At 43.0% G+C, this 19717-nt stretch overlaps 1 protein-coding gene across 5 annotated transcripts in view; it reads right to left on the bottom strand.

The window, feature by feature from the left end:
• The window catches only part of LOC141089375 (uncharacterized), a 132681-nt gene that overhangs the window by 80932 nt on the left and 32032 nt on the right, over positions 1 to 19717 (bottom strand). For 4 of the 5 annotated variants that reach the window (XR_012232264.1, XR_012232265.1, XM_073575735.1 and 1 more), the window contains exons 3-4: positions 17181 to 17353; positions 8296 to 8420 (exon numbers count right to left, since the gene is read on the bottom strand). Coding sequence is in view for 3 of the 5 variants with exons in the window: in XM_073575735.1 (XP_073431836.1) it covers positions 8296 to 8420; positions 17181 to 17353 (298 nt within the window). In the remaining 2 variants the exon portion in view is untranslated. The remainder of the gene's footprint in view (positions 1 to 8295; positions 8421 to 17180; positions 17354 to 19717) is intronic. The other variant, XM_073575734.1, reaches the window with a different exon arrangement.

Below are 19717 nucleotides of genomic sequence, written 5' to 3'. Positions count from 1 at the left end.
TATATGTACTACAGAAACTACGCGTTTCGAGGTGACAAACCGCACCTCTTCTTCAGGTTACAGTACAACTCTGTACTGTAACCTGAAGAGGTGCGGTTTGTCACCTCGAAACGCATAGTTTCTGTAGTACATATAATAAAGAACTTGAAAGATTTATATGGATTTCTGAAGAATTCTTATCACTAAAGCAGCGCGGATGCTCAGAAGTGCTTTTCTTGGATCCTCAACTTATGATACCTAGTGGACGCTGTCCACCTGCACGAGCTCTGCAGCAGCTATATAACTGCAACAAACGTTGAGAGTGGTTGTGTCTGAACACAACCCATAAAGGGTGAGTACTCCAGAGTACTTTTATATTTTAATTGATTTATACCAGGTGAAGCCCTATGTCTGCGCCCCCGCCCTTGTTTTCTCTTAAAACTCAATGTAGACAAAACCGAACTTATCTTTCCTCCATCTCACGTATCTTCCCTACCCGATCTATTATGGTAAACGGCATCACGCCCTTTCCTGCACCTGATATCCGCTGCCTCGGAGTAACTAGTCTCTGCCCTGTCCTTCAAACCACACATCCAAATACTTGCCACCTCCAACTCAAAAATATTTCCAGAATCCGACCCTTTCTCAGCCCTCAATCTACTAAATCTCTTGTGCATGCCCTCATCATCTCCCGCCTTGATTACTGCAACACCCTCCTCTGTGGCCTTTCTGACAACTCTCTTGCACCCCTCCAATCTGTCCTCAACTCTGCTGCCCGACTAATCAACCTCTCTCCTCCCCTGTTTCTCCCTTCTGCAAATCCCTCCACTGGCTCCCAATTCCCCAACGAATCCAGTTCAAAATACTAACACTGACCTACAAAACCATCCACAACCTGTCCCTTCCCTATATCTCTGAACTAATCTCCCAATATCTTCCCTCACGTAATCCTCCCAAGACCTCCTACTCTCCTACACACTTATTCGTTCCTAAAACAACCGCCCCCAAGATTTCTCCCGAATATCCCCCATCCTCTGGAATGCCAAGCCTCAACACGTCCGATTATCCACCACCCTCGGATCATTCAGAGGGAACCTAAAAACCCATCTCTTCAGGAAAGCTTACAGCCTGCAATAACCATTCTGCTGCCTCACCACAACCTAAGCTGCTGCACCACCTAACTTCTGTCTCTTCCCCATCATCCCATAGAATATAAGTCCGCAAGGACAGGGTCATCTCCCATCTGTGCCAGCCTGTCATTGTAAATTTGTTTATTGTAAACAATCTCTATAGCTTTGTATGTAACCCCTTCTCATGTACAGCACCATGGAATTAATGGCGCTATATAAACAAATTATTATTACTATTATTATGACCCCTCAAAAGTGACTTCAAATGAGAGGTGTTCCCTAAAAAAAATAAAAAAAATAAATGGCGTTGTAAAAATGAGAAATCTCTGGTCAACTTTTAACCCTTATAACGTCCTAACAAAAAAAATTTTTGGTTCCAAAATTGTGCCGATGTAAAGTAGACATGTGGGAAATGTTAGTAACTATTTTGTGCGACATTTCTCTGTTTTAAAGGGAATCTGTCACCCATTTTCCGAGTATCAGCTTCCGGCACCGCCATCAGGGGATTATCTACAGAATTCTGTAATGCTGTAGATAAGCCCCCGATGTAACCTCAAAGATAAGAAAAATGAGTTATATTAAACTCACCCAGGGGCGGTCGCGGTCAGGCGCCTCCCATCTTCTAACGGTGACGTCCTCTTCTTTGCTTCCCATCGTGGCTCCTGCGCAAGCGCACTGCTCTGCCCTATTGAGGGCAGAGCAGAGTACTACAGTGTGCAGGCACCGGGAAAGGTCTGGCGCCTGCGCACTGCAGTATTCTGCTCTGCCCTCAACAGGGCAGAGCAGTGCGCCTGTGCAGGAGCCACGACCGGCAGCAAAGAAGAGGACGTCGCCGTTAGAAGATGGGAGGCGAGGGACCGCAACACCCATCGGACCAAGACCGGACCGCCCCCCGGTGAGTAATAATATAACTCATTTTTCTTATCTTTCAGGTTACATCAGGGGCTTATCTACAGCATTACAGAATGCTGTAGATAAGCCCCTGATGGCGGTGCCGGAAGCTGATACTCAAAAAATGGGGTGACAGATTCACTTTAAGGGCACGAAAATTCAAAGTTGGAAAATTGCGAAATGTTCAAAATTTTTGCCAAATTTTCACAAATAAACGCAAGTCATATCAAAGAAATGTTAACACTATTATTAAGTACAATGTGTCACGAAAAAATGTCCGAATCACCGGGATCCATGGAAGCGTTCCAGAGTTATTACCTCATAAAGGGACAGTGTTCAGAATTGTAAAAATTGGCCTGGTCATTAACATGCAAACCACCCTTGGGGGTAAAGGGGTTAACCCTTCAGGCGCTATACAGGAATTAATGGAAAAAAAAAATCACAATTTCTACTCAAGAATGTTGAGCACAAGAAAATGGATCTCACTATTTGGTACCTAGTTTCTTCTGAGCACGCAGATTTCTCCACGTTATAAGAAACCTCTATTTGGACAAATGGAAGGCCTCGGAAGGGAAGGCGTATCATTTGAATTTTGGAACAAAAATTTGACAGATTACAGACAAGATGTTGACTTTGCAGGGTCCCTAAGGCTACCAAATGGCCGAAGACCCCACTAGTGACCCCATTTTGGAAACTACACCCCTCAAGGATTTTATCCAGTGATATAGTGAGCATTGTGGGGTACTACACAAGAGTTTGATAACATTAGGTAATCATCTAGAAAATTTTCATTTTCGTGAAAATGTTGCTTTAGCCCTAATTTTTTTGCAAGAGGTAACCTGAAAAAGTGGAACCTACAATTTGCTCATCTAGAGCGGTGTTGAGCATATTGAACCCGTAGGTGCTTCACAGGACTTTTTAAATTGTGAATGTAAGAACAAAAATTACATATTTTCGGCTAAAACGCTATTTTAGCCCCAGATTTGTAATTTTCACAAATTGGATAATAGGGAAAAAAAAAAACGTACTTCGTCATGTGTCAAGAAATTACTTCCGAACATGAAAATACCCCAAACTAGGTCAAAAACTTACTTTTTGGGCAAATCGCAGGTCTCAGAAAGAGCGCCATTTGATTTTTGGAGCATAAATTTGTCTGGAATAGATTGTGAATGCCATTTCGCATCTGCAGAGGCCCCGATGTGCCAAAGCAGCAGAAACCCCCCACAAGTGACCTCATTTTGGAAACTAGAACCATCAACGAATTAATTTAGGGGTGTACTGAGTAGTTTGAATGTACAGGTGCTTCACAATTTTAGAACATTGGGATGTGGAAGTATAACATTTTAGTGGTAAAAATGTATTTTTGTTGAAAAAGGGTTAATAGGAAAAACTGTACCTCGCAATTTATTGCGCAATTTTTCCCGAACGAGGCGGTGCTTCATATGTTGTAGGAAACTACTGTTAAGCCACACGTCAGGGCTGATAACGAAGGTGCGCTATTTTGCTTTTGCCAGTACAGAATGAAAAACAAAAAAAAAAAAAAATAGTGAGTCTGTAGAAAATGCACCTCTCAATGAATTCATCTATGGCTGCAGGGACTATTTTGTAATATCCAAGCTGTGATTTTTTTCTGGTGATTTGCAAAATACAATATGCCAGATTAGTGCCTACACAATGTATCCCCTAAACAATGTATTGCCCCCATATAGTGTAGCGCCCTCCTACATTGTGCCCAAAGTGAATACCCTGTATATTGTTAAGTGCACTCTCGTAGCTACAATAATGCCAACATGTGGCTGCTTACTGCAGTTTAGGCACTGTGGAGCTTCGAAGGAAGGGGGGGGGGGGGCTATTAGATTTGGGAAGCGCAGAAATCTCCGGATTTTATTCTAGGGGATGGGAGCCGTGCCACTGTTTGAGTCTCTGTTTTACTAGTAAAAAGAGACCCTCTAAATTTCCAGTGAAAGATGACGGACCTTAGTGAGGACTGGTTTTGTGTTGAGTAAGTTAGGTTTTTATTGGTAACATTTTGAGGTACATAATATTTTTTTTTTATCGCTTTCAGTATAAGGCTGGATCACATTCTTGTGTTCTATGCTGAGAACAGCATATAAGCCACAAATAAGCAATTCAGATGAAACTCATGACAGGACCACTCACTATGAGGCAGATGGAGATGCCATGACTCTGTTTTCTGTCAGTTTCCAGTGGCGTCCATCTTTTTAGGCATTCACATAACTTGTGCGTTAAAAAGACGCCTAAAATGAGGGACACCATCGACACAGAGACCAGATGGAGTTCAAAAGAGACTCCATCTGCCTCATTATTGTTAGTGGTTCCGTTGGGTGATTTGCCCGAATCAAGTTTTTGGGGATTTACATGGAAACCCCGAAGTAAGCACTCAGCGGAGAGCACAGGATAATAAATGTGAGCCTAGTCTTTTTGGGAGGCAGAATGAACAAAAAGACAAGCAGTACAGAAATTGTTCTTATTTTTGTCCATTTTACTTTGAGGTTTAAGTGATCAGACAAATTTTTGGGGTCAGTATGATTACAGCGATACCAGATTTATACTGGGTTTATGTTTTGCTTCTATCACACAGTAAAAATGCTTTTTCGATAATAAAAAATTGCCTCCATATTCTGAGCTGTAACTTTTTTTTATTCTTTGGCAAACAGAGCTGTATGAGGGGCTTATTTTTTGAGCGACGAGTTGGATATTTTTTGGCACCGTTTTCGGGGACAGAGAGTTTGACCATCACCATCAATTCAACTAATGCACTAATGCATTCTTTTTTGGCACAGTTCACTGTGTAGTAAATCGATAAGCCAGATTTGTTCGTTGGGACAGTACGATGACAACAGCAATACCAGATTTAGATTTTTTTTAATCTTTGCTACTTTGACATAATAAAAACAGTAGATTACAAAAATTGATTTTTTTGTTCACAGTCATTCTGAGAGCTGTAACTTATTTTTTCTCTGAATGAGCAATAAATAGGGATAGTTTTTGCAGGACGGTTTGGCGTTTTCATTTGTCCCATTTTGCTTTTATATAGGTCTTTTTGATTGCTTTCTACTCATCTTTATGAGTACCAGTATGATGAAAACACTACATATTTGGTGTGTTTATTTTTTTAAATGGTAGTCACCATATGGAATAAACATGCCAGTTTTATAGATCACGCCATTCTGGAGGCGGTGATACCAATTACATTTTTTGTTTATTTTGGTTTCAATGCAAACGCTGTGTTTTTAACAAAATTACTTTGAAATTTGTGTGCATTTATGCGTTTATGTAATTTTTTTAAAGGGAACCTGTCACCTCATTTTGCCGCTATAAGGTGTAGCCACTGCCTTTTGCGGCTTATCTACAGCATTCTGTAACAGTCCGGTCTGATGGGTGTCACTGGTCCCGCGTCTGGCGCCTCCCATCTTCATGCAATGCCGCCCTCCTGCTTGCTTCATCGTTCCCCGGCATCGTGCTCCTGCACAAGCGTCCGTCTCCGCCCTGTTGAGGGCAGAGCAGAGTACTGCAGTGCCCAGACGCCGGACCTCTCTGACCTTTCCATGCGCTTGCCTACTGCAGTACTTTGCTCTGCCCTCAACAGGGCAGAGACATATGCCTGTGCAGGAGCGTGGCACAAAGCAAGCAGGACGACATCGCATGAAGATGGGGGGCGCCGTACCCGGGACCTGCGACACCCATCGGACCGGACCGCCGTCAGTATAATTAAACTTGTTTTTCTTCTCTTTCAGGTCAGATGGGGGCTTATCTACAGCATTACAGAATGCTGTAGATAAGCCCCAAAAGGCAGTGGCCGAATCTTATAGCGGCAAAACGAGGTGACAGGTTCCCTTTAAACTTTTTCACTAAGTCCCACGGTGGAACATGAATATTTTTTACTTGGATTGTTGGTCTCATGCATTGCAGTACTCAAGTACTACAGTGCCTGAGCTCTTTAGGTGACTTGCTGACAGAGCCTGTGAGACCCTGGTTATAGCTGGATCTTACAGGCCACCATACCCTGGGGTTATCAGAATAACTCCGAGTACCACTGCAATGATTGTAATCCTGGGTGACTATCGCGCAAGGATGGGGGGGCAATCCTGGGACAGGGAATCTTTTAACCATTTAGATACTGGCTGTCACAACTGACAGCAGTATCTAAGGGATTACTCTGATACAATCGGTTCCAAAACCAGCCGGGTGCTAATACCACAGTGTGTCAGCAGTCACCCACGGGAACTGACATCCTGCGGGGGTGGTGGCGACGGCTGACACTAACCCTGAAAAGGGGTTAATGCAGTCCACAGGTGGACTGTACTTTCCATTGAATCTATACTTCTTACAGTCTGAAAGCTTAGGCAGGATCTCTGTCTTCCTATAGCCAGAGTTTTGCACTTCTCAGGGGTCTGAGTGATCGATAGGGGTTCAGCAGGTAGACCCCCACTGATTAGTGCGTCACCAATTATCGATGTACTATTTTCCAAAAGTAGCAAGCAATAAACAAACTGCAGATTATCTACTTGCTTATTTACCTGGAAAAATTATTGAAACTTCTAAAAGAGATGATCTATCGTACTGAAATCTGGACTGTATATACACCTTGATTTACAAGAAACTGACGTTTTAAAACAGGTGTTGAAAATGTCAAAGTACTCCTTCACACGCTGTTCCATATTGTTGAATGTATTCTCTAGGAAGTCTGGGGTCATAGCATGACTGGTGGTGTTAAATCAAGCGAACTTGATGGCCACAGTACCTTGAAGTGTAGTCTCAAAGAAGGATTCAATACACGGTTTGGAAATTGGATTTTGACCTCCAAACTTCTTTAGGAAATCACTTTGGCACCTCTTAAAAGACTCAGTTTTCACAATTAAAACACACTCCTCAAAACTGTATCTGTACATTGTTAACAAATGAAGGAATTCAGCAGGAGTGATATACAAGCACCGCCAGGGCTGTGGAATCGGTATGCCAAACCGCCGACTACGACATTTCCCCAATTCCGACTCCCTCATACATGACTCATAATGATCATGCATATAAATAAAGTGGAGCACAGATTCATCTCAACTAAAAGCCCAGATCCTTAGATCAGGAACAGAACAGACATTTATAAGACAGTTCATAACTTTCCCAAATTCTTATGAAAAAAATATTCAGCAGATCCTGCAATGCACTACTGTACCCAATTTATTATATATTTTAGGAGTCAGAGTCCATCCATTTTATACAGACTCAGACTCCACCAAAATGGACACAGACTTCATGACTCTGGCGGGGTGACAAGTCGGTGAGACCGCTTGTCGTGAGGATGTGTCTTGTCACTGTGGTTCATTGCACTCTCACGTCTAATGAACCAAAATATATACAGTCCAAATTTCAGTACCGTCGACAGTCTTTTAAAAGTTACAGTAATTTGTCCCGGTAAAGTAGAGAGTGGATCACCCTGTATACAAATTTTATTTTGCTGTAATTGTACTAACCCACAGAATAAACAAGGCATTAAAGTGAAATTTTTAAAGGAAATGTCACCAGGATTTTGCCACCTAATCTTTAAACACCACAATGTAGGGGCAGAGACCGAGATTCCATCCATGTGCCACTTACTGAGTAAATTGTTGGAGCTTTGATGATGTAAAGATAAAACAGCGATTTTAGTAACTATACTGCTAGTAAATCTGCTGCCATGTAGTCCTCCATATTTACAAGCTCCATATTACCCCACCTGTGTGATTGGCAGATTTCTGCCTATGCACGGTGTACACCGCAAGCCGCCAATCCCTAGTGTTTGCCGGGGTTATATATGGCTCAGCATTCAGAGAACTGGTAGACCTGGAAATAAAACGGGGATTTTATAAAAAATGCCCAGTAAGTGATACATTGCTGGAAACACGGTCTCTGAGTAACTGCTAAGTGTTGTCAACCAACGCAAGCTTCTGCACATTAAATTATATACATACATACATACAATAAAATAAAAATTACTTGTCATGCAAAGAAAAAAAAAAAACTCATACAGCTTTGCAGAATAAAAAAAACAAAAAAAAACACTTATTCTGGCTCTCAGGGTGCAAGGATGGAAAAAGATTAAAAGCTGAACTAAAACTGGCTGCAGTAGAAAGTTGTAATAGACCTACTTGTGCTTCCATCAACCCGCCTATTTTAAATTATTTAGGATTCCAATTTATTTTCTTTTTACCTATCCACAAAAACCCATTTCTCGGGCAGAAAGGCTACATTTTCCCCCTTTTTACAGTCCAAGTAAAGACGTCTAGTTGTAAAGTACCTCTTCAGAGATTCAACAGCTGTATCAAGGATATCTTGTCTTGCTTGCAGCTGATGGAGAAACGTTAATATTTTCTGCATGTCATCTGGCCCAGTTTTACCTTCCTCAATACGGGGAACAGATACCTGGCAGAAAGGTATTGTACACAATAAATGACAGAGCCTTGGTAAGGACGGGTCTCATTGTATTGTAGCAATAGTCACGCTCCCATGTATTCACCATCACTAACTGCCTCCACTCACCACTACACAAAACATGGCCACAGAGTTAGTACCACATAGCTTTGTATGGTGCAGTACGCAAATCTGTGATCATATTGCTTATATATGGAGGATTGGCTCTCCTTAAGGGCTTACTGAACAGGCGATTACTGCTAGAATGGTGTGGATCCCAACCACCACTAGGTCCCCCACTAATCACCAGAACAGGTTAACCATGTTCCCAATTCCTCTCTGGCTGCAAGACTGTAGTCAAGAGTTGTAAGGAGTGGCCGGTCACGCCATTTATTGTCTGAGGGACAAGGAGAGCCAAGTGAAATAGACTTTAAATGACAAGACCTACACAGCCATCTAACAATTATTGTCTATCCAGTCCACAAGGGTTTTCCACTGATCAGTAATGAAGGAGACCAGATATGGATGGAGAAAACAAATCTGTCGACTTGCTTACGTAAAGATAACTATCTTCAACAAATGGCGGCACAAGTGAAATAGGTTTACAAGAAGGGGCCAATTTATGGAATGCAGTGAGTGGAAGCAGAATTTCTACAGGGAAAGTTTTGGTAAGGCTGGTTTCACATTAGTGTTTGGAGGCGCAGCGGACGCTCGCCGTGAAGCTCCGACCCCTGCCGTGCCTCCTCCGGTCAGCTCCGCTTATGGGCGCATGCCCCTGCATACCCTCTCTTTAGCATTGGGTACGCAGGAATGCTTTTGCCGCCGCATGCGTCCTTTTGACGGTGCGGTGACCTGCGCCAAACGCAACGTGTTGCATTTTGGTGCGATCGCCGCACCGTCAAAAGGACGCATGCGGAGGCAAAAGCATACCTGCGCACGGCCTGTGTACCCAATGCTAAAGATAGGGTATGCAGGGGCATGCGCCCATAAGCGGAGCTGACCGGAGGAGGGGAGACAGGGGGCGGAGCTTCACGGCGAGTGTCTGCTGCGCCTCCAAACGCTAGTGTGAAAGTAGCCTAAGTACACACTTTTATACATAATTTGAAAGCTGGATAAACACTCTGAAGCAACCAAATATATTATTCCTGAAAAGAAAAAAAAAATAAGTATGTGTATTCAAAAACAAATATTAACCTTGAGGTGTTAAATGCTTCCTATGGCTGGACCCAAAAGACTATGCTTTCTTCTAAAAACAGGTCATATTGATTTCTGGAAACAGTCCCCGTCAGTTTAACCGAGGCTGAAGTTTACGCTCCTAGACAGGTCAAGCTGCAGTACTTGCTGAATTTCTGGTAACTAGCGCAGGAATGAATGTTCCTCAATGGTCTCATGATCTTACAAGTATGGAATACTAGCATGACGTATCTGACTATATAGCGACTAATGGAGGGGGATATTTTTCTCTTCTGTCATGGGGCAGGAAATATTCCTAATGCCTCGTAAACGTAAGGGATCACTTGATTGGTACCAATCTTTTTTGATAAATCTGTAGCTGGTGGAAATATTTAAAACACCAACACATCATTGAGGAAAAATGCCATGTTCAAACGGAGTTTTGTTTGGAGCAGATCCTCTCTAAAACCCTTCCAATTCATTCCTATGGCAAATAAATGTTAATGTTCATGAGTATTGGCCTTTTTTTGTCCCTGAAGTGGTTTGTAAAAATGTCTGGTAGGAAAAAAGTAAATGCCTCACTTCTTTGAGGCAGAACCTCTCTAATCAAGGCGTTGTCAAATCAAAAGGCTGCAAAGAACACTTTAGGAAATTAACTCTACCAAAACAGTTTCCTGAAGTAGTTTGTTTGAAAAACTCATGGTTTTGGAATGCCTCAAAAAGAGAAGAGGGGGAAAAACAAAAAAAGCTCTGTACATATAGCTTTACACATCTTCAGCTTCTAGCAGCCTATAGTGCCCCTTTCCCTTCAAGCTTTCTGTAAAAGCCTACAGGAAAACATCAGCAGGAAGAAACAGTAAATACTAGACACAGAGGAGGGGGATGCAGCTGCAGCTTGTTACAACTCTTGTAATAAACACCTAGGCTAAACACCTGTTTAATGAGAATTTTAGATCTTGTTCGGTATCTTTAAGTTGTTAATCATCGCAAAAAAGAAAAAAACAACATAGTTACAAAAAAGCATAATTGAAGATCACATGAGATATGTAATGATATGATTTCACATAGTAAGTGAAGACAACAGTTATAATACAGATTTTTTTAAATAAAAGAAACCTGTTACTTTATCAAGCGAGGAACAATGTGATGGAAATATTTGCTAGAACAGATCTGTAAATGTATATAACCAGACTTCAAGAAATAACATGATTATTACTATAAGACTAGGCAGGAAATAACTAATTTTCAGGATTAGAAGACACAGCTGATTTTAAGACACACCCCAAATTTTGGGGAGGAAAATAGGAAACTTTTCTAAATATAATAGTGATGTGCTTATAATCCACTATTTACAGCAGCTTACGTGGGGAGGGCAGTGGAGCTGGGTCCAAGGAGGTGGTGTTCGGAGGTCCAGGTGCTCCACATACATTTTGTGAAAGCCCGGAGCCCCCCCAATTACCATGCTTTTCCATGTGGTGGACTGTGGGATAACGGCTGCCAAAGGTGGTGCATATGCAACTGACATCTCGGCGTAGAGCTCTAAATGTGTGACAGTGCCTCCTCCGGGGGACAATGTGCACATTGAGATCTGTACACGGAGATCTCAGTTGCATAAGCGCCGCCTCCGGCAGCCGTTTTACCAGAGTCCACAGCACTGAAGAAAAAAAAAAAAAAAAGTTAGAAAGTGCAGGGAATCTGGGCTTTCACAGAATGTTGGCCGAGCACCTGCACCTCCAAACACCACCTCCTTCCAGTCTGGGACTTATAGCATCGCCGCACTCCTGCTGCCACAAGCGACCCTGTTCCACCACAGTCAATAAGATACAATCGGATTATAAGACGCACACCCATTGTCCCCCCAAATTTGATAGAAAGAGTGTGTCTTAAAATGCAAAAAATACGATACAATGTTAAAGTGAATCTGTCATGACATTTGACCTATCTAAACTATTAATATGGGCATACAGGTTATAGGTTGCTGAGAAGAGTGACACATGTATGCTTCATATCAGATGCCTTATTGCTGAGAAATCATCTTTTATCACTTCATATAAATGACCTCTTCCAGGCTCTGAGGAGGACACTGCCTGGAGATAACTCCAGAGATGCCTTCAGAGCTTATTTTACATGAAGAGGGGCTACCAGGGTGATGTGTAATGGCCGCTCTCTGCTTCCCTGGTGTCACTGCAGAGCTGTGTGTGACTATACCTGACACATCTGCAGGTTCCTCTCAGCTTCCATCTCACAGACAGAGATATGGCAATACTGTGGCAATACAGCAGACCTCAGGAGGGAAGCAAGAAATGTGGTTGCAAAAAGACAAGGCTCATTCCTCCTGTTCTGTTTTAGCTTCTTGTTAAACACTGGTAACTCCCCTTCATGTAAAATCATCTTCCAGGCAGCATCCTCCCCATAGCCTGGAAGAGGTCATTTATATCTAGTGATAAAAGAGGATTTCTCAACAATAAGGCATCTTATACGAGTTATACAGGCCAGTGCTGAGGAGTAGGCAACCCAAACTATCGACTCACTCCTTAATTTCCCTGACATCGGACCCCACAGCTTGGCCTCACTACTGAGCATGAGCATAAAGTGCAGCACGGATTCATCTCAACTAAAAGCCTAAATCCTTAGATCAGTAACATTACATTTTATAGATTTCCCAAGTTACTGTATATCGAAAACATTTACAGCACATCCTGCACGAAACCAAATTTATTATATATTTTAGGAGTAGGTCCATTTTATACCGACTCCAACTCCACAGCCCTTAAACAGGCATCACACTCCTCAGCAGTCTATAACCTGTATGCCAATATTAATAGCTTAGATAGGTCAAATGTGCTGAGATATATATACACTACCGTTCAAAAGTTTGGGGTCACCCCTCCACATTTCCTGGTAGCACCTCCAGCCTCTGGACACTACGCTGACAGACACAGCAATCCTTGCCACAGCTCGCATTGATGTGCCATCCTGGATGAGCTGCACTACCTCAACCACTTGTGTGGGTTGTAGAGTCCGTCTCATGCAACCATGAGTGTGAAAGCCCAGACAATTTTGTGTTTTCCATGAAAACTCATACTTTTATTAATCAAATGAGTTACCAAATGAATTTAAAATCTAGTCCAGACATAGACAAGGTTCTAAAATAAATATTTTTATTTGAAATAATTTTCTCCTTCAAACTTTGCTTTCGTCAAAGAATGCTCCCTTTGCAGCAATTACAGCATAGCAGACCTTTGGCATTCTAGCAGTTAGGTTTATTAGCAACACTTACAAACTTTATGCTTGTAATAAACCAATGAAACAAGAATGTAATTACCTAAACAACTAATTTAATAATTGGTTTCTCCAAATTGAACATAACATTTCAATTTTACCGACTACTGCATACACAGAATTATTGAACGCCTACATGACAAGGGTTTATAGTACCTAGTAGAGCAGCCTTTGGTTGTTATAATCTGCTACATAGCCAGACACCATCTTCTGGCAGCGTTCTTGAGGAATATAAGTCCATTCCTCATGGTTATAGGCATCCAGTTCACCAATTGTTACAACTCTGTTGTCTGGTATCCCGGGACCAGGGGCTCCTTCCCGTTCCCTACCACTAGAGGTGCCCTAGCTTGTCCGGTTCCATGGATTACTTCTGATGGTGAAGACGCCAGGGTCACGTACCTTGTCTTAGCTCCTATATCTGCCCTCAGTCGGTAACCCTCCCCCACCCAAAGAAGACGGGAGTAGTAGTGTACCGTAAAACACCAACCATACAAACAAGGTAATACAAACAGGGATAAAAGGAAAATACCACATATCACAAACAAAGGTATCTACCGGGGAGTGGAGGATGGGGTACTACCAAAGTAGGAGAAGGGGGATTAACCCCTTAACTCCCAGAGGTATTTTTGTTTTTCCGTTTTTGTTTTTCGCTCCCCTTCTTCCCAGAGCCATAACTTTATTTTTCCATCATTATGGCTGTGTGAGGGCTTGTTTTAACATGTCATGTACTAGAAAACAATTCCAACAAGTGTGGTGAAATTGCAAAAAAGGTGCAACCCCACACTTGTTTTTTGTTTGGCTTTTTTGCTAGGTTCACCAAATGCTAAAACTGACCTGCCATTATGATTCTCCAGGTCATTGCGAGTTCATAGGCACCAAACAGGTCTAGGTTCTTTTTTATCTAAGTGGTGGAAAAAAAAATTCATAAATTTGTTTAAAAAAAAAAATATCTCAATTTTCCGATACCCGTAGCATCTCCATTTTTCGGGATCTCGGGTTGGGTGAGGGTTTATTTTTTTGCATGCCGATCTGACGTTTTTTAGGTTACATTTTGGTGCAGATGCGATCTTTTGATCACCTGTTATTGCGTTTTAAGGTAATGTCGCGGTGACCTAAAAAAAATGTAATTCTGACAAATATGGGCATGTTTTTTCTATTGTTTCATTTTGAATGGTGCAAAGGGGGGGGTGAATTGAACTTAAATGTTTTTAATAATAAAAAAAAAAGTTTTTCTTATTAACTTTTGGCATGCTTCAATAATCTCCATGGGAGACTAGAAGCTGTCATAACCCAATCGGCTCTGCTACATAGAGCTATGATCAGTTTGTCTCCATGTAGTAGAATTACTCACTTGCTATGAGCGTCGACCACTGGGTGGCACTCACAGCATGCCGACAGTGACAACCATAGAGGTCTCCAGGAAACTGACTGTTGTCATACCAACACACCGGTGACCCGCAATCACGCGAGTCACCGGAGAGCAGATTTCCGGCAGTGTTTGCTAAATGCCGCTGTCAGCGTTTCACAGTGGCATTTAAAGGGTTAATAGCCGCAGGTGGATCGCGATCCCACCTGCGGCTATTCTGGGCATATGTCAGCTGTTCAAAACAGCTGACATGTCCCGGGAAAGATGTGGGCTCACCGCCGGAGCCCACATCAAAGGGAGGAAGTCCCACATCAAAGGGAGGAAGTCCGACATCGGCGTAAAGCCCCCGTCACACACAGCGATCTCGCTAGCGAGATCGCTGATGAGTCACAGGTTTAGTGATGCGCCAGCGAGACCGCTGTGTGCGACACTGACCAGCGACCGGCCCCCCCTGCCGGGTATCGCTGATCGTCCTGGAATGGCTACGACATTTTTTTTGATCGCTGGTCTCCCGCTGGCCAGCACGCATCGCTACGTGTGACAGGCGGGAGACCAGCGATCAGCGCGCTGGTAACTAAGGTAAACGTCGGGTTTCTAAGCGGCACTCCCTGCACCAGCGCGCTGGTAACTAAGGTACACAGTGGGTAACTAAGCGACGTGTGTCGCTTGTTACTCTCCTGTCGCTGGTGCTGATCGCTGGTGAAGCTGCCTGTTTGGCAGCTCATCAGTGATCATGTAGTGACACCAGCGATCCTGACAAGGTAATATCGTTTTCGGGATCGCTGGTGCGTCGCTATGTGTGACGGTGCCCTAAATGAACGCCCAATGTCAGAAAGGTGGTTAACTCACACCCAAAACCTAGCAAGTGTCTCAGATAAATCCACCTTCTCAAACAACAACCACAAACTACCATCTCCAGCCATGCAGCAGAAACTAACTCTGGCAATAAGTGCTAGCCAGGGCCCAGATTATACAGGAGAGGGGATTGGCTAAGAGTGATCATTGGAGAGCCTTAATGGAAGAAAGCTTCCAGGAGCTTTCAACTGAGCAGATTAACCCTGCACTGCTAAAAGAAACCTGCATCGTTTAATATGAAGGTGAATCAGTGCAGGAGTAGGAGAAATCAGACTATGTGGACTTCTGGCTCCTCTGGTTCACAATACAACCTGTGACACAAATATTCTTTGCAAAACAGAAGCCGCGGAGACACCATCACGTGTTTCTCAACGCAAGCAATGACCAGCCAGGTCTTTGTCCGGGAAGGAACAACCACGGGAAGGGCAGTCTCCAATGAAGGAAACCACCTATGCCAAAACATGGTATCCATCCACATACAGCTGTTTCGGGGTATTGCCCCTCATCAGTGTGGAGTAGGAAACTGGCTGGTAGGAGCAATGCCTAGTAAAAAGACTATGAAGAGGAGGATGAATGAACTCATGGAGATCAATATCCAACACTGCGGAGACACCATCACGTGTTTCTCAACGCAGTGATTCTAGAGCACTGCCCCCATCCCTTATGGGAAATATGCAAAACATGCAAAACAGAAGCCGCAGAAGCCGCGGAGACATCCATCCACATACAGCTGTTTCGGGGTATTGCCCCTCATCAGTGTTGAGAAACACGTGATGGTGTCTCCGCAGTGTTGGATGTTGATCTCCATGAGTTCATTCATCCTCCTCTTCATAGTCTTTTTACTAGGCATTGCTCCTACCAGCCAGTTTCCTACTCCACACTGATGAGGGGCAATACCCCGAAACAGCTGTATGTGGATGGATACCATGTTTTGGCATAGGTGGTTTCCTTCATTGGAGACTGCCCTTCCCGTGGTTGTTCCTTCCCGGACAAAGACCTGGCTGGTCATTGCTTGCATTGAGAAACACGTGATGGTGTCTCCGCGGCTTCTGTTTTGCATATTTCCCATAAGGGATGGGGGCAGTGCTCTAGAATCACTGCGTTGAGAAACACGTGATGGTGTCTCCGCAGTGTTGGATGTTGATCTCCATGAGTTCATTCATCCTCCTCTTCATACAAATATTCTTTGAACTTGGTAAGAAAAAAAAAAAAAGACGACCAGCCGCACCCCTGCAAGGTATTGCTGTCAAAATCGGGCTGTATTGCAGGCTATTACCAAGATCCTGGTGCTTGTCCAGAAAATACAATATTTAGAAGTCCACAATCAGAAGTAAAAAGGACCATAGCACTCACCGATCCAAATAGAAAGTCCGCTTTTATTGGCACACAATTAATACTTCATGGCCGGGAGGCTGTGGGAGAGTGTGAGCATGCACCTACGACGGCCGTTTCGCACCTAATAGCGCTTCCACGGGTCAGTTTACAAACTGACCCGTGAAGCCTCCCGGCCATGAAGTTTTAATTGTGTGGCAATAAAAGCAGACTTTCTATTTGGATCGGTGAGTGCTATGGTCCTTTTTTCTTCTGATTGTGGACAAATATTCCTTGGTTTGCTCCTTCAAATCCATCTAAGATTTTTCTATGGCACTTCAGTCTAACTGTTACTGAAACTCCGACATCTTCCAGAACTTCTTCTGAAACCAAGTGTTGGTGGACTTTGGAATCATTGAACACTGGTCCGAGTGCGATCTGATGTTTTGTTGGATCGCATTCCGAAAGCAAATATGCTCGCCTGCTCCTGCCTTTACTATGAAAGATGAAACCTCAGTTCCTACTGACACTAACATTGCTGCAAAGTCTTTAATTAGTTATACTAGGCCATTTACATTGATCTTTCTTATTCATTTATTGCAAACAAGATAAACTCGACAATTCGCTAATAAACCTAATTTGTAATTGAGGTTAAATAATTTTGGTTACAATTGTTCATATTTTATTATAAAGAATTTATCTTGCGGTTTTGCCTGCATTTGCCAAATGCTATACCTGAAATGTATAAAAAGAAAAAAAAAAAGAAAAAAACAACAAACACAAACCTTGGGCTTCCGGATCACCCGCTTATCTCCCGTACTTGTCGTTGCCTTCCGTTTTATCTTTATCAGTAGCTCTTCATGGCCACGCTTGAAAAAGCTGTGCTCATATCTGCCTGAGCAATATTTATCATGTCTGGTAGAACCAGTCTCATCCTGCAAAACTTTACGAAAGCCATCTGAAATAAAAATTTGGGTGCATTTTAGAGACAATATTTACCTGAATGCAAACCTGAAGACCAGCACATAAAACTAACTGGATACAGACAATGAAGTTAAATTCAGGATGAACGAAAGGCAGAAACAAAAAAAAAATCAAACAAAAAAAAAAAAAATGTATTGGGGTGTTTAATATTGTAATACAGCACAAATTGGTTTAAAAAAATTACATTTTGCGGTTGGGCGACCTCTTCAAATTTTGGCAGACAATTTTGGCTGGAATAGATTGCATGTCACGTCACACACGTCACGTTTGAAGAGCCCCTGAGGAGATTTACTTTGCTTTCTTTTATAGCACCATCATATTTCACAGCGCTTTACAGACTGTGGTGTAGTAACCACTGTGTCCACTAGGAGGCGCTGTGTGAAGGTTCCAAGAGAAAGGATGAGTGGCAGAATCCTGAAGGATGGTTGTATATCTCAAAGTGGGTGGCTTTGAGATAGAGACTTAGGCTGGTTTCACATTTGCGCTTTTGTGCGCAGCGCATCGTGCGCACCCGTGCGCATGCGCACTGCGCACCTATGTTTAACATGACGTGCGCATGGTCTTGCGCACACTTGCGTTTTCGTGCGCATGCTTTTTTTGTCTTTTGCGCCAGGCGCGCCAGACGCAACATGTTGCATTTTTTGGTGCGCCCTGTCTCGGCAAAAAAACGCATGCGCACGCTTGCGCACGGAATGCGCAAAAACAACACATTGAAGTCTATGGGAACGCATGCGTACGCATGGTCTTGCGCACGGTTGCGTTTTTTTGCGCATGCGTTTTTGAGTGAAACAAGTCTAGAATGTTCTCTAGACAATGGAAAAAATGTCACACCTAAAAACGCATGTGCATAAAAAAACGCAAACGCATGCAAAAACGCATGTAAAACGCAAGCAACGCTGCGGGTTTTTTTACGCATGAGCGTGCGCATGACGTTAAAAAAAGCGCGTTTGTTTTGCGTTTTTCTTTGCGTTTTTTATGCGCACGATGCGCTGCGCAAAAAAACGCTAATGTGAAACTAGCCTTAGTGATATGTATTGATCAGCAATGATATTGCTGAGGTGTTATTTCAAGGAAAGGGAGAAGTCTCCAGGTAACTTGGGAGTTGGGCGGGCCGGTTACCTACAAACCCACCCAGGGGTGTGTCTGAAAACGCCTGTTGTAAAAGGCTATGTGAATGCCTGAAGGACCTGTGATGAGGTCAGAGTCATGTGACCCAGTGGGCGTGGCTACGAACGATATAATGTGGCCAGGGAGAGTCACAAGTGGTGAATACTGGGACCTGGTTGGTCCAGTGTGGAAGGTCCTGAAGAGATGGAACTTCCTGCCTGACAGCATGTGTGAAGTGGCTGTAAGCAATGGCGGTGTGTGCCTGAGAGTTCCCTGGAGGGAATGAACGTGTGCGGAATGCTGAAGCCGCATGAGGAGCCCCGACTTGGGTGAGACCGTTGTAAGGCTAAGTGAGCCTGCGTACTGGATATTGGTAACCAGAGTGAAGCATTATAATGGACGCTATGCTGGTAATGCTGTTAAGTGAACTTTCTGTTGCTGCTGTGGTTTATGAGGCGTGAATAAACCGCAAGGACTGTATAATTTGTTGGAAAATCCTGTGCCGGAACTGGTTCTTTTTCACTGCAAGCGAGAATCCGCTAAGTAAATGACAGCGCTAGCTCACAAGACATAATCTTCTGTCCCGGTTGGTGCTCAATCTAAATTCCCTATCAATGAGTTTGGAATGCAGGCGTAAACAGGAGAACCCGGAGGAAACCCAGGCGAACACGGGAAGATTATACTAACTCCTTGCAGATGTTGTCCTTGGCGGCATTTGAAGCTAGGACCCCAGAGCTGCAAAACAACAGGGCTAACCATTGAGCCACTGTGATATTTGTTTTTAACGCACCAAAAAAAACAAATGTGAACATACCCTAAATCTGCAAAATACATTCAAAACAAAACCATTCACTATAAGAGAGAGTTAATCTAAACTTTGTATGGCCCCTTTTCAGGCTATTTTCGAATTTTTTTTTTTAAAAAGGTGCAAAAAATTGTAGTTGACTGCGTTTCTGTTCATGCCTAAAAAGGACTGAACACTGCTGAGAGACCAAAAAAAACCAAAACAAACAATGATTAAAACCCTGCAGTAAATAAACAGCATAGTGCATGAAAGTAAGCTACGGTACTCAGTCAGCATGTCTATTAGGACTGTCCCAATTACGGTCACCATGAAATGGTGGGATGGCTTTTACATTTATTTTTTTTTTTATCAAAAGAAATGTTGACTGAGTATTGCATGTTATTTCATGCACTAAGTGGTTTAGTTATTTACTGCAGGGTAATCATT

This window comes from Dendrobates tinctorius, unplaced genomic scaffold (assembly GCF_039654945.1).
Source record: "Dendrobates tinctorius isolate UK_male_01 unplaced genomic scaffold, ASM3965494v1 ptg000046l, whole genome shotgun sequence".
Classification (NCBI taxonomy): Eukaryota; Metazoa; Chordata; class Amphibia; order Anura; family Dendrobatidae; genus Dendrobates; species Dendrobates tinctorius.
This window is presented reverse-complemented; position numbering and strand designations above follow the sequence as displayed.